The sequence below is a fragment of the Anabrus simplex genome, chromosome 11, assembly GCF_040414725.1.
Source record: "Anabrus simplex isolate iqAnaSimp1 chromosome 11, ASM4041472v1, whole genome shotgun sequence".
Classification (NCBI taxonomy): domain Eukaryota; kingdom Metazoa; phylum Arthropoda; class Insecta; order Orthoptera; family Tettigoniidae; genus Anabrus; species Anabrus simplex.
The window spans coordinates 110,444,673-110,460,535 of NC_090275.1; the positions used below are offsets into that span (position 1 = coordinate 110,444,673).

The 15,863-nt window shown below is 38.3% G+C and overlaps 1 protein-coding gene across 12 annotated transcripts in view; it reads left to right on the forward strand.

Annotated features, from left to right (window-relative positions):
* LOC136883477 (peroxynitrite isomerase THAP4) overlaps positions 1–15,863 on the forward strand; it is a 162,256-nt gene that overhangs the window by 114,539 nt on the left and 31,854 nt on the right. For 9 of the 12 annotated variants that reach the window (XM_068229732.1, XM_068229731.1, XM_068229729.1 and 6 more), the window contains 2 exons: positions 689–817; positions 7,983–8,123. In XM_068229732.1, coding sequence (XP_068085833.1) covers positions 689–817; positions 7,983–8,123 — 270 coding nt within the window. Of the gene's footprint in view, positions 1–688; positions 818–7,982; positions 8,124–15,863 lie in introns of those variants that run through there. The other 3 variants (XM_068229728.1, XM_068229730.1, XM_067155805.2) reach the window with 2 other exon arrangements.

Here is a 15,863-nt window from a genome sequence, read left to right on the forward strand (position 1 = left end):
TTGTAGTGTTACTCACCACGATCTTAAAGAAAACACTTTGCTTCAACTTTTGCATTCATTACACCAACATATACAATTCAGCATCTGAAGTTAATGATTCTTTGAATGTTTTGGATCTCGCCTTTATTAGAAAGAACAATTTATTTTCCATAGAGAAAATAAGGGCAAATTACTTAATATTATTGAAAGCATTTTCATCCATTTAGATCAAAGGATTAACCCTTGTTTTCAGTTTAAATTACTGAACAATGTAATGTTCTTTTTGAGATATTAATACAGTAATCCTTCTTGAGTCGCAACTCGTCCCATCATCATAAAAGTTCTCCCTCCCACAGTTTCCTCTTCCCCGTCCCTTGCCACAATCGACAGCTCTTTTGTTTTCCATATTGACAACATATTTCATTTTTTCTCAAAAGACTTTATATTCTTTTTTCAAGGCTTAATAAGGCCCAGGGGGGCTGGAGCATGTAACTTTAATGTGATTTTACTTTAAAAAATTTCTTTCTTTGTCACATTAATTGCATTGACTAATTTGAACTGATTACATATTTTTCTTAACATTTTTTTAGCTGTAAAGAAGTTTACAAAACAAAGATACTTCTTGTGAAGAATATTTTTGCTAATCAAGTGCTTTAGAATTTTACTGTGTTATCAGTGAAATCTGTCTTATTGTAATTGTTCTTTACAGGAAATTAAATGTGAGATTGAAGAGGGGAGTATTGAATTTGACGAGTCTAGGGAGACATCAGGAGCGGAATATTCATCTGGTTCTTGCCTGGCATCTGAGGTGAAATCAGAGCCTCTGTCAGATGGTGAGGTAGGCTGCCTAGTATATTAGCATGTTATCAGCTCTTCAGTGAAACATAATGCCAATTAGGTTTTTAAATTTCTTATTGAATATTATCGCCGACTGAATTGACTGGGCGTTACGCGCTGAACCCCACCTTCGGTAGCCCTGAAGAAAGCTATGAACCAGATCAGAATCATTTGCAGTGGCAAATTGTTGATGGATATCTAGTCTTGCCATAAATTCTGTCCCTAGTTTACAGAGCAGAATATATTATATCGGGTCCCCTGCAGTCAACATGGAATGGAAAGTGAAAGAAGAATTGCCACTGATTATGTTACACAAATGCACAAGACTCCCGTGGGTGTTTTTGGTTTCTAATCCTGCCAGAATGGCTAATCAACCTGTTTTATTATGAGAAAGTATTTGACTGGGTAGCCTGGGACAGGTAGTTTCCTTTGTTGGAGCAGATTGGTTGCCCAAGGAAAAAAAAATCATGCTGGTTAGCAGATCTGTGTAGAAGGCAAAAGACAATAGTCAGAATTGATGGCACTTTTCCAGATCCAGCAAAAATCTGCAGGGGTGTTCACCAAGGATGCATACTGTAACCTGGTTTCTTCAATGTTTTGCCGGCACAGTCCTAAATGAGGCCTTCAGAAGAACAAAGGGGGAAGGTAACAGGTTGAGTTGTGCGGACATTAAAATTTGCAGACTGTCAAGCAGTAATTATAACAGGTAGCCCTAGTACCCTTAGAAGAATGATCCTACGAATATGCAAAATATCTGATTAATTTGGGATAAAACTGTATCCATCAAAGATGAAAGTGATGTTTGCAAGTAAACGATAGAAAGACGTCAACATTTCAATTCACTGTGAGGCTCTTGAACTCTTCCTTCAAATACCTGGGAGGAATAATGTTCAAGAATGTCTGCTGTCAACAAGAAGTCAGGATGTTGCTTGGAATGGTAAGAGCAGTGTTTTATAAATACCAGGGAATGCTGACCAACAAGCACAGGGTACTAGAACTCAGGAAGAGACCGGTCAAGCTATTTGTTTGGTCAGTGGAGTTATACTGTGGAAAAACCTAGATGCTGAACTCCAACATTAAGTCACATTGAGGCCTTTGAAATGATTGTGGTGTTGGAGGTTCCTGCTTAACCCTTTGCCCTTGAATATTTCCCTAGCCAGAATGTCTGAACTTGTAATTACAGTAGAAATCCACTATAGCAACTACGGCATATAACGAGAACCGCGTTATAACGCCAATTTGTGCTGTCCCTTCAAAATTCCTGTATTAAACTGTGTATTATCCTTTGGTTACAGCGAGAGCTCTGTCACTGACGCATCTGTTATTATGAGCGCTTAAGCGTGTGTGATTTTTTTCAGTTACCAGTATTTATGCGCCCCAGCAACTATGTTGCATGCGATAGATTACCTTCAGTGTCATTTCCTCGCTATTTACACTAGCGAGTTCTCTTGACGAAATTCGAAGGCGCTGTCGGGGTCGATTAGTAATACTCGTCGACTGCTGTTCTGTAAAGAAAATTTGAAATGAAAGAAGACATTTTCATAAATAACTTGTCTGATAAGTGTTGTTAACTCATTAAAAATAAAGGCTGACTAAACGGTCACTTAATTTTAAAGCTAAATACTACAATTAAGTAAGAATTGGATAATCTCGAGATATGGCAGAGTGCATAATTGATTTCAGAGGTTAGTTTATACTTTCTCGCATCTGGTTAAATTACGGAAAGGCTGTTATCATGTAAATTTATAGCGAGAAGGTTATAATTTCTCTACTGGCACTTGAAGCGTGTTTTCATCATACGTATAGTACGGTTAAGTTAGAATAGCGGAAGCTGTTTGAACAAGAAAACTGAAACGTTTGCCACAAAATGCGACCAATCATCTTCGGTGCGGTATAGTTTTCTCACTGTGCATTTGCGACTCTCCTCGAAATTCGAAGGCGATGTTGGAGTCGATTAGTAATACCCGTCGACTGCTGTAATCTGAAGAAAATTCTAAGTGAAAGAAGATAACACATTTTCGTAATAAATGCGTAAATAACGTGGCCAATAGCAGTTGTTAACTCATTAAAAATAAAAGCTGAGGTTAAGTAAGAATGTGATAAACCAGTAGTGGCTTTTCCAGTGCATCAGGTACAGCCTGGCTGCACTAACATTTCTCAAAATAATTGTCTAGCATTTTCTGCATCCCTATAAAATCTCTTTAAAACCTATTCGTTTAAAAAAACGAATAGTGCGCCCTATATGTTGTGATTATTCAACAGGCGTAGCGCTCATAGTTAATTAAGCAAGCTCCGCTGTTCGCTTTACGAGTGTGCCTAGCAATCTGAGTGAGCCCTCTTGGTGCTCACAGCAGTGCGGACTGACTTGACATGTAACACAGCGGTTGCCATGACAACGCGGTAAACCCACAAGGTAGACCGTCATCAGTACGTATACGGCTATATTTTGCTTGGTGCAGCCCATTGAGGCACAGGGATTTTGGTTGCATGGCACGAGCTGGGCCGATATTATCCGAACACACCCGAATATGTAACCCGAGTTATCTGCTTAGGGTGAACGCATGCCGGCTCGTATAACATTGCTGACAATGTTAGTATCTCAATTTCGTGCTAAAACACAAACAAAGGCACATTTACTAGCATATTTTGTCACAAGAGTTGTGGCTACTGTTCCAGCTGCTGTAAAAAGAAGCAGCTTTTTATAAATTTGTACTTGTGATGTACGGAGTATTCTTTTATAGTGAAAATAAATGTCCGTTGTTATCAAGTGAATCGCGCCCGTGTGGTGGATTAATTGTGAGTGAACTGTAAATAAAGGAATTAAACATTTAAACCTATTTTCAAATGGCTGAGAAGAAAACCAAAATTGAACTAAAAACATTCTGGTTTAAAAACAGAAAATGAAATTTTCTTAAGTATTGAGTGCTTTATTTTCAGATATTGGATTTAGTTTCTGCAGAAATTGATACAAGATTTCAAGATATGCAGAAGATCAAGTTTCTTTTCTTGGGAGATAGCTCTAAGTTTGAAGAATTTTCTTAAATCCTCCATCTTGATGCTCTAGAGAACTTAAAAATCTCTTATCCCACGATATTTGACACACACATGTTAGAAAACGAACTACAACGTATACTGATTCTACCTACAAAAATACCAGTTTGGAGGAAATAATTCTGTCGCTCAATAAGAATGAACTCAAGGACATGTTCAAAGAAGCAATAAATTATATACTATACAGTCTACCAGCTCCTCAGTAGAAAGAAGCTTTCTGTGCCTTAAGTGGATAAAAACCTACTTAAGGAATTCAACATCACAGGAGAGGCTGATGGCACTGGCAACCATATCCCTGGAGAAGTCACTGCTCAACCATCAACTTGATGGTTACAATGCCCTTTTACGATGACATTGCCAAGTTCGCTGATTCAAAGGGACAGGAGAATAGATTCAACATACAAGCAAGAAACTTTACCGAATGTGAATAATATTTGCCTTTTTAGTTAAATTTATAGTTATATTGTGCTTGTTAAGGTAAGTGCTTGAAAATGGTAAGCAGATGATTTGTAAGCCATTATCTTCACAAAGCATCGCCCCGATACATGATTTCCTGCTAGTTAGATTATCCAACACACCTATTCAAAATGTACACGTTTACTGCACACGCGCGTGTTAGGCTGCACCAAACTTACACTCCACGAGCCGCCACTGTGATAAACCTCATTTCTCGTGTCAAGTTACATTTTGGAAAGGCTCTTCACATGTAAATTTTTAGCGAGGTGGTTATCATTTCTCTACATGCATTACAAATATGTTTTCATGATACATATACGGTTAGGTTAGGGAACACCGTTTGAAGAAATCTGAAAAGTTTGCTGAGTGATACCGTATTTCTCCGAATCCAAGACGACATTTTTTTCCCTCAGAAATTTATGTGAAAAAATCAAGGGTTGTCCTGCATTCCCGGCCTAACAGTAACGAATACCACTGGCAACTATTGCGGTAACCACGCTGCTGTTTTTCACTCCTGCACACTCACGTACACACAAAACTCGTTAACAGTGAACGACCACCTCTTTATTATACATCGCTAGCTGCGACAACCTGTTGTTGATATATAAGTAATAATAATAACAACGTAAATGTTTCCACCTTTTCAATACTACAATATATTCACAAAATTACAAATTACACGGTACTAGTTTCGACCCCAGGTGGAAACATTTACGTTGTTATTATTATTATTACTTATATATTATTCTCAGTTCAATACGGACCAAAAACATGAAATTCATAACCATCAACCTGTTGTTGTACAGTGCCTGTGTGTAACGTCACTGGATCTTGGGAAGTTGTGAAGAGAGAATGACGTTCTGTTAGCCCCTACAGAAATGTTTCTCATATCTGCAGAATGGCATCAAAACATGCGAGCCTTGGAATTCTTAGAAAGGCCACAGCTACTCGGTGGCAGTTATAACGCGTCTACTTTATCTGACGCTTAGTAAAATTAAGTTTTATAGACAGCAGGAACATTTCTGTGATTGATAGTCGTTTTGTAAAGATACGTGGAACAGGTATTGCTGGCAAAAAAAAAAAAAAAAAAAAAAAAAAAAGGGTTCTTGTTGATATTATGATGCCGATTTGAAGTTAATGGTTATTAGGCACTCGGAAATGTAGAGTAATTGTCCATAGGCCGAACTAAAGCCAATATTTGACGTTAGTATGAAGACAAAGATAATTTTAAAAATTCGTACCGTACTGTACAAAAAATTGCATTCAGTGGTCCGCGACGAGGGTGCTTTAAAGAAGTCGACGATGAAATTGTGAGGTATGTGCACGAAAAACTCGAAAGCAGAATGACCATACCATGGCACAATAAACTCTTTCCTTGACCTTCAGCGTCCGCGAGTAGGCCTATACATCGCTAGCCGCTGACGTTGACTGAACCCGGCAAGCGGGACATGCACTTAGTGGTTGCCGGTTATATCTGACGCCGAGTAAAAGTAACAGTTTTATAGGCAGTAAGAATATTTTCCTGATGGATTGTCATATTGTACAATCGCATGGAATAGGTATTGCCGGCAAATTTTCAGCAGGTTCTTTTCGGTATTACGTTGCCAATTTTAAGTTAATGGTCATTAAACCTGCATATATAAAGAATAATTTATTGTGCAGCCGCAGAAGAAAAAAAATATGGCATAACAAAAGCCAATGTTTGGCGTCTAAAATGTGTACTGTACAACAAAGGCATTCATATGATTTTACAGAGCACTTTTTGACCCTGATTTACATTTTTGAAGGAAAACATGGAGTAGTCTTAGATTCGGAGAAATATGGTACTATAATTTTTTCAGAATGAAATGCACAAAAAACTCAAAAGCAGAATGGCCATACCATGGCACAATAAACTCTTTCCTTGACCTTCAGTGTCCGCGAGTAGGCCTATACATCGCTAGCTGCTGACGTTGGCTGAACCCGGCAGGCGGGACATGCACGTAGTGGTTGCCGGTTATATCTGATGCCGAGTAAAAGTAACAGTTTTATAGGCAGTGAGAATATTTTCCTGATGGATCGTCGTATTGTACAGATCCATGAAATTGGTATTGCGGGCAAATTTTCAGCAGGTTCTTTTCGGTATTACGATGCCAATTTTAAGTTAATGGTCATTAAACCTGCATATATAAAGAATAATTTATTGTGCAGTCGCAAAAGAAAAAATACGGCATAACGAAAGCCAATGTTCGGCGTCTAAAATGTGTACTGTACAACAAAGGCATTCGTATGATTTTACAGAGCACTTTTTGAGCCTGATTTACATTTTTGAAGGAAAACGTGGGGTAGTCTTGGATTCGGAGAAATATGGTACTACAATTTTTTCAGAATGAAATTAAACTCACATTTCCACGAAAAGTAACAAACAAGTAAGCCGTAGTGTGGATATCATCCGCGAAACGCAAGTTTAAACAAACTAATTGCCTTTTCATTCCGATATTAATGTGTATGGAGGTTCTTCCGACTTTCATACAAAAATCGGGTATAACGACAATCCGCTATAACGAGTACATTTTTCGCTGTTATGAATTCTCGCTATAACGGACTTCTACTGTATTTCGGTCAGTTTTTGCCATACTGGGAGATGTATTATCAAACCCTTATTTACACTGTTACGATTTATACAGGTTCATAATGCAAAAATATTGTACATGAACACATAAGAAAAATACAGATAGTCTTTTTTCATTGGTATTTCTGGAGAATATAATGTCCTGGTTAAGTCCTGGTTGCTTTTCACAGGTTTCATACTGCCTCCCTGCCCCCAGCTGTCCTATTGCTGCAAAGTATCTCTAATTGTGTTTTTAATCAACATTTGTGTATTAACCAAGGTGACTACTGAAATTACTTTGTATTTCCTTTACTGTAAAGTCAATACGGAACAATTATGAGATTCTTGAATTGCAAATTCATCACTTTCTTGATCGCTGTCCGTAAATTCAGTTTAAATTGACGCCAATGTTTCATATCGGTTAGGCCGGCTGCCGCCACTTTCCTCCGATCACTTTCCATTGATCTTATAAATCACCAAGGAAACATAGTAATATGGTCATTGCATTCGAAAGTAAATTTTCTGAACTTGGTTCTCACAGTACCCAGAAGATAGCAGCAATCATTGAATAAAAAATCAAAGTCTCTATATAGTCAACAGTAGTTACACAACGCAAAACTATGTAACAATTTGAGCTCAACACACAAGTGTTGGTGCTGAATGGTGGCTGTCGATCTGTGGAGATTAATTTGCAACATTTCCTTCTTCCAAATCATTCTGCAGTATTTGCAGTTTCCATTGCTGAGCTGAGGTATTTAAATTTAGACCTTGTATCACTACACCCAGGAATACATCTTCTAAAAAGTTGGTTTGTTTCTGTCCATATTAATTTCCTTTTTTCCTTTTTTGGCATTTCATGTCCAGATCCAATTTTTGACTTTCATTCTCTACTCTTTGGAGTAGAATGGCTAATTCTACCTTGTCTGTTGTGATGTGGGTAGTATTCTCAGCGAATCTCAAGTTTCTCGGTGGTGATATTCTTTCATATTAGAATGAGCATTATTGTATTTATGGTGCCATGAAAATTTTTATTGCTTTTCCTGTACTATGTTAAACTCTTTTTTTTTAGGGAAGAAATTCCAATAGCGATGTAACTATTACACCCACAACAGCTCCTGATCGAACGTCATTTGCTGGAGTCTTTGTCAAAGAAGAGCCTCAATCAGCTGAAAGTGAAATGGACATTCCAGTCACAGAAGAACTTAATATGGTAAGTAATCTTCATCTGTACCTCAAAGTTCGAGAATCTTAAGTTCCTTTAGTGTTTTTTGAGGTTCTGGTATCAAGAATTGTTAGAAGGAAATCTGTTTGAAGGTATACAGTAGTACCTCCCAGCTTTATTTGCATCCAGTATGGGACCAGTATAGGTTTTTTTTAATTTTTATTTTTTTGCTATTTGCTTTACGTCGCACCGACAGATATGTCTTGCGGCAACGATGGGATAGGAAAGGCCTAGGAATTGGAAGGAAGCGGCCATGGCCTTAATTAAGGTATAGCCCTGGCATTTGCCTTGTGTGAAAATGGGAAAGCATGGAAAACCATCTTCAGGGCTGCCGACAGTGGAGCTCAAACCCACTATCTCCCGGTTACTGGATATTGGCCGCACTTAAGCAACTGCAGCTATCGAGCTCGGTGACAAATATAGTTGGTCCGTTATTGGACATTATAAATTTTCCACCTAACTCATTCCTGGTTGCCAGCGTTTCACCTCAGTGTGCTAAATTGGGCTCATCAGTTGGTAAATAGCCCACCTACCAAGACGCATGGCTAGTGCATACTGCGGAGGCCACTACGTAGGCTACTTAAAGCCACTGGCAGTGCCCATGCACTATGAAAGACTGTCTCATTTTCAAAAATTGATGCCTGACTGGCCATCGGATGATAAAGATGTTGATTCCCATAGGGAACCTGCAGTAGCCATGCATCTTGGTAGGTGTGCTATTTACCAACTGATGAGCCCAACTTAGCACACTGGGGTGAAACCCTGGCAACCAGGAATGAGTTAGCTGGAAAATTTATAATGTCCAATAATGGACAATAACGATATTATACATTAACTCATTCGGGACAAATATTTCAGGTTCCCTATGGGAATTGACATCTTTATCAGCAAGTATGGGATGTAAAAAAGAAACCATATTTCCCATATCATTCAGTGGTATAGAATCATTATAATTGCCATGTTTATTCGCATATCGGGCGTACTTTATATTCCATATTTTAAGGTCCCAACGTTTTTAAGAGACATGGAAGCATATTGTAGCCATTTAAATATTATTAATATGGGGGAAATTATAACAACAAAGAGATGCCGTGCTATCGCCAGTACAGCTTTTGACTAGTTCAATATTATAACAGGCTGAAATCTGGTACATCTACCATCGCACAACTGTGAAATTGCATTAGGGAGATAGTGGGTTTAAACCTCTCCGTCAGCAGCCCAGAAGATTGTTGTTCGCGGTTTCCCTCTTTTATACCAGGCTGTACCTAAGTAAGGCCACGGCCGCTTCCTTCCCACTCCTAGCCCATTCCTATCCTTGTGTTGCCAAAAACCTTTTGTTCGACATTAAACCATTAGAAAAACCTTGGTATATTAGGAATAAGAAGGAAATTAAATTTCCTTCATGTATGTATTTGTGCATCAAGAGAAAATGGCTGAATTGAATGTATTGATAATTGATATTTAAGGCCAGGAAGAAGGCACTACAGTCAGGCTGGTTTAAATAGTAGTTTAGGGAGAAGGTCTAAAAAATTAATTCTCAAATACCTCTGTTAACACTGGTCTTATCAAGAAATGCTACATAACAAAAGCTTTAGAAAATACAATTTCAGATCTGTTCTGTTCTGTTTCATGAGTTTTTAAAGGAATGATAAATGGAGATACTGTATTTGCAATAATAGCGTTTGTCACAAACTTCCAATATATCTGGAAATATTAGTTCTGTCTAAATAGTGTACATAAGATTCAGTTCACAATCTCTTATATCAGATACATTTTTAGCATGATGGTGGTGGTAGTGGTTGTTGTAATGGTTTTTTATTAGCTGCAGAACAGTGTAGATATAAACCCCTGTTGATCTTCAGGAAGGTAGCAAAAATGACTACCAAAATGAAAAGTGAGAAGGAACAATCACCGAAAAACGATGTGAAAAAAGGTAAAGGGAGATCTAAGCATTGAATGCCATAGTATCACTCCGAGGTAAAGGGATAAAAAATGTGATGACCTATAATGTCGTAAGCCCCTAAATCAACTACATTACACTGACTGACTATAGTTCTTTGTTGAAGTCTGCTCTGCCTCTTCCACTGCCACTCATCTCCAGCAGTTGGTATTTCTGCTGCAGTTGCAAAAACTAACCCATCAATGACAGGTATACAATAACTAGCCTGTAAATTTACCAGCAGTTCCTGAGGCACCGTCTGTTTTGAAGTCGGACTTAATCACATTTCACACTGTTTGTAACAACAGTGAAGAATCCGTCATATTTCATCTGTCTCCTCAGCTTCTGTGTCAAGCTACAGTACGTTTTCCAGGTCCTGAACTTCTGAGACATTCAGCAGCATGTTACTCCCTCTGTCCCAAATTATGGTATTAATACAAGTTCAAAGTGTGGGATTACTGGCACAAGCAGTTACAGTGTGGCATTAGGTGTTGTATTGTAAGAGGTTTCCACTGTGTGGGACGTGTTCACTAGCAGACTTCTGAACACAAGACAAGTACAGTGGAACCTTGATTATCCGTTCCCAGAAACTATATATATGGAAGAACAGGCGCTGCACCTAGGTGTAGTGTTAGATAAAAATCTAATTTGGAATCCACATATAGAAAGGAACATAACCCGGGCCAAGAACTTTCTGGCATTTCTATGCTTTCCCTGTCTGTCAAAGTCGTATGTTAATAATGTATGGGACATTTTGAAATGTTTTGTATGCGGTAGTTTCGCGTATTTAAGTACATAATTTTAATGAGTTGAGTGTTTTTAAGGGGGTTGTGTCGGTGATAGTTTCTGGTATTTTCTTTTCTCGTTATGGCCAAAAAGTATAACAAACATTATCTCAAAGTTTCAGAAACCTATACATTTCCGTTCATTTTACCATCTGATAAGGATACTACCTATTTTCTTGCGTAATTAATGCCCTTGCATAATTTACGCATCCCAATAATTTTGGATCCAAAGTGGAGAAAAAGAAATGTTCACGTACTTGACGCATCCACAGTTTCGAACATCGAACACGCAGTTCTGGACGCGGTTTGAAATAAAGATGTCAACTACTCAAGTAGCAGGCTTCCTATTGCGAAAGCGGGCTTTCCAAATACAGGGCAACATGCTGTTATTAGCTGGCAGGAAATCCCACTGTACTAGTTTTAACAGTGTTTCAGGCACAGGACATTGTGTAATCTCAAAATTGTTTGTCAGCCTACAGTATTCGAGTAATACTGCAACATACAAACTCGCTGTGATCATTTACGCCAAAACATACGGGAATAGGGCAGCGGGCAGCAAGTTTTCAGTGCCCAAATGAAACGTGCGCTACCGCGGTAACAGAAGTGCACTTCAAGTGGCCAACAAGTCTCGCAAAGCATTTTGCGGATCAAAAAGCAGCACGTTTCCACAAGTAGAGGAGAATCTGCTTAAAAATATGCTTTTGTTAACTCTTTGCTCGGCAAGCCAATCTATCGGCTCGAGTGGTATTGCTTAAAACATTCGGCGTGCCGATCTATCGGCTCTGTGTTCGGATGGCTGTATTAGTACCTTAATGGACTCCCAGATGTCAAGAAAAGCCAACAATATTACCTTTTATATTTAGTTCACACTTTTCTCAAGAGATAGGGACACTAAATTCATCTGTTCGAAACAAATTAAGTTATCAAACCGCGTATGTTTATCGCATGTCGAGTTGAAGTGTTGTGCTTGCTAGTAAAGTCTTCTTTAGGCTTCAAAATACGTGTTTTCCTTCGTTACATTGTTTCCATTTTAATAGTAGTTTGTTTGTTATATTTTGTTTATATTCAACATTTATTGGTGTTCTCAAGTGAAGTTTAGTTTAACATGCCGTGTTATTGATTTTTGTGCCACCAGTAGGCCTAATTGTTTAGATGGCTGGGCCAAGTTCTAGGCTAAATAATTCCGTAGTCTTGGATTATTTAGATGCTTTAGACGATGACTGACTTTATAGCTGATACCGATTCAGCTTTTAGTCCGACTCATTGGCTGAATGGTCAGCGTTGAGGCCTTCGGTTCAGAGGGTCCCGGGTTCAACTCCCGGGTGGGTCGGGGATTTTAGTCGCCTTTGATTAATTCTTCTGTCCCATGTACTGGGTGTTTGTGTTTGTCCCAACACACTACACCAACCACCACAGAAACACTATAGTGATTACAACCCTTCATATAGGGATGGTGTCAGGAAGGGCATCCGGCCATAAAACTAAGCCAAATCCACATGTACGACACAGTTTGCGACTCCACGGGTGTAGAAAAAGCGGTAGGAAAAGAAGAAGAGGAGTGATTCGATTTTACAGATGGTGATGATAGGAGAAAGTTTTCCAAAACATAAATGCGGACTCCGGAAGTACGTGTACAGTTTTTAACGTCAGGGGGTTGTATATTATATGACTAAATAAGAATACAAAAAAACAAAATTGTATCAGTTATACAGAATTAAATGCTCTTACCTTCAGAATAACTGATCAACAATATCACTAAAGAACAGATTATTTTTTTAGTATTTGAAAACAGATTTTTATTTTTTGTAATATTTTCCAATTTTCAAAATGTTTTTGTAGTAAAATATGCCATGAAAAATTTTCAGATATTTTTTTCCTAAAACTATATTGAATGATGTACTATTGTGATCATTTTCAATTTTGTACCTGGGAATTTCTTTATACGGCAATTTTTTACATTTTAACATGCATAATCATGAAAAATGGTCGGAGTGTTTTGGGCATGACTGATGAAAATAGCCTGAGAGCAAAAGGGTTAATATGCCGTTTCTCACGAAATGCTGTGTTAAGAATGAGAAATAGCCGCTTCACATGGAATCAGTGTCTCGAATTTGAAGTTAGCCGAGGATTGATTAATTTTATGAGGAGAAATGGACTTTCTCTTCGAAGAATAACATTATGCCAAAAAAATGACTAAATGATTTCAACCATTTTCATTGCTTTGTGACAGATATGTAAAGTGAAGGAATATTCATTCTCCCTTATAGGAACCGCCAGTCAATTTCCATATGCCACAAAGTCGAACAATTGATTAGAAAGGAACATACAGTGTTATCGTCCACGCTACGAGAAGCAAGAAACAACGATGTACTGCAATGCTTGCTGTAATAGCTGATGGCAGAAAGCTTGCACCTTATATTCTACTAAAACCTAAAACAATGCCTAAAGCATAATTTCCGCGGGTGATCCACGTTCATATTCAAGAAAAAGTGTTGATGGACACGTCACTCGTACAAGATTGGATACGATGCCCGGCCCTTCTCGTGATGGACAGTTTTCTTTTTTTTTTTTTTGCCGGTATGTCATTGTTATGGCATTACATGAATTGTACTTCTGTTAGTTAATGTTTATTTCACTTCAGGTCCTATTGTCGGCTCGTAATGGGAAGAATATTTTCCAGTGTTGGTACTTCAAACCCACGTGTCTAACTTACCTGATGTACCGTATTTGACTTTTCAGAAAAAATCTCACGCCGGAATTTTACGCCAAATGTCGATAACCGCAAATGAGTTGAACCAGTTGTGTTTATATTATATTTGATGTATCTTTTAAATGTAAATGAATTGTAAATAATATACAAATATCTGAATTCTTTGAGTAATTTATGCATCCAAAGTTTTCGCCTGTACTTTTTGTCAAAAATATGCTTTAATTACGCAAGAAAATACGGTATTATGTATTTTGTTGTGTGTGCCGGTGTGACATAAATATTATTCGTACGTGTCATAAAAGAATGATTAGGTACATTATCTTGTAACCATTTTTGTTTTCTTAGTTTAATATTTTAAATGTAATGGTCATTTTGCATTGTAACTGTAGATATGTATGCGTTTTATCCTGACCTTTTTTCACCTAGACAGACTTCAATGTGTCACTGCGCCAGTTTTAATTATTATGCCGTTGCTCATTTGTTTTGACGGTTTGTTTGACACGTGGTGTGAATGGGCGTGTAAAGACTTTTGTACTCTGATAATATGTCGGAATCTTGTATTAGTCTTTGATTAGTAAGAGGGCTGTGTACATGTCTCAGTGTGTCACTGCGCCAGTGTTAGTGTAAGGTATGAATGGGCGTATGGAGACTTTTGTGATTTGATAACATTTCAAAGCCTTCTCTTAATCTTAGAATGTGCATATTTCAGTGTGTCACTACACCAGTTTTAATTATTATGTCCTTGCTCATTTGTTTGTGATTTGTTTGTAATTTGTTTATGGTTGATGATGATATTTAAATGTCGAAACCAGTCCCATGTTAAATAAATGTTGTAAATAACATCTATACAACACGTAATTATTATTGAATAGGTTGAACCTTATAAATAACTCATCTCTATGATAGTCAACTTACGCACCTTCTCTTGGAATTTCATCCTCGCTGCATGGAACTCCTTCTTCTGCTGAATCTTGAGTTGGTGAAGCTCTTTCATCTGCTCTATATCAAGTTCCCTCCTTGCTTGCAGATATGACATTGCCGCAGCTCGTGGTCTAGTCACACATTTGGACATACCAGTACTCTTTCTTCGTTCTGTGGCTTCCTTTTCAGCTGATGATTCTGCCAGTAATATAGGCCCACTCTCAGCTCCCAATGTTTCCAGTACTTCAGTGACTTCATTATACAACACCTCCTTTTCCATCTCCTCTTCACCCGTGAATCCATTGGTGTCAAACTAACTCTGAATTCTGAGACTAAGGTGAGGTACCACACTTTCCACCGTTGCCAGAAAACTGTCATCCTTGTCATCTTTTATACTAGGCCCTCCACCAGTTGCAATACTTTCCTTAGATAGCCACAGAACAGTTTTAGTTAAAATATCGTTCTATGATAAGTCTTCTGACTACAGCTCCCAACATTTGGGGTGTAGGTTGGACATGATGTTCACCATCGTCATTCCCTTCATCAGGTTCTTCCAGGAGACCACGATCTGCAGCAATGTTATGAAGTAAAACGGTAGCCACAATGACCAGAAGTATGTTTTTATTAAATGCTAATTGTTCGGGGCGTCGACCTACAAAAATCTTTTTCCCCTACTTGCAACATATATTATGAACCTGCGTGTATTTGGATATTGCGGAAGTGTAAAGTGTTGAATGTGAGGAAAGGGACGTTAAGGACGCCACAAACACCCAGTCCCTAGGCCAGGGATATTAATAATTTACAATTAAAAACCCCTGACCCAGTCAGGAATCGAACCCGGGGCCACCGGGTGACAGGCGGACGCGTTGCCCCCTACATCGCAGGGCCAGACAGGTATGTTGTTTAATTTCAATGTAAACTTCTTTGATAAACACTGAAATTTTTTCTTCCAGCTTCCGAATGTTCTCTCTACTATATTTCTAGCAAAAATGTGAGACACATTGTATGCTTCCTCAGGTGGTGTTTGAGGATTAATAAGGGGTGCCATCAAGAATTGCCTGCAAGCATAACTGCTATCTCCAATTAGTAATCCGTGTCGCTGTCCTGCTTCAAATCGTAAACAAATCCTGCTGTTGTTTCAAATTCTATTATGTGTAGAACCCGGTCAACCTGTCATGAAATCAGTAAACATCTCATGGTTTACTATACCCTGACAATTGAAACTAAAAATTCCTTTCCTATTACAGAAAACCTCAGCATGGTTGCCACCTGGACTTATTTCTTATTGGTACATGGGGGCAATCAACAGCTCCAACCACTCCAGGGAATCGGGATCTTTCACACACACGACGCGCATTATTTCGACACTTAGC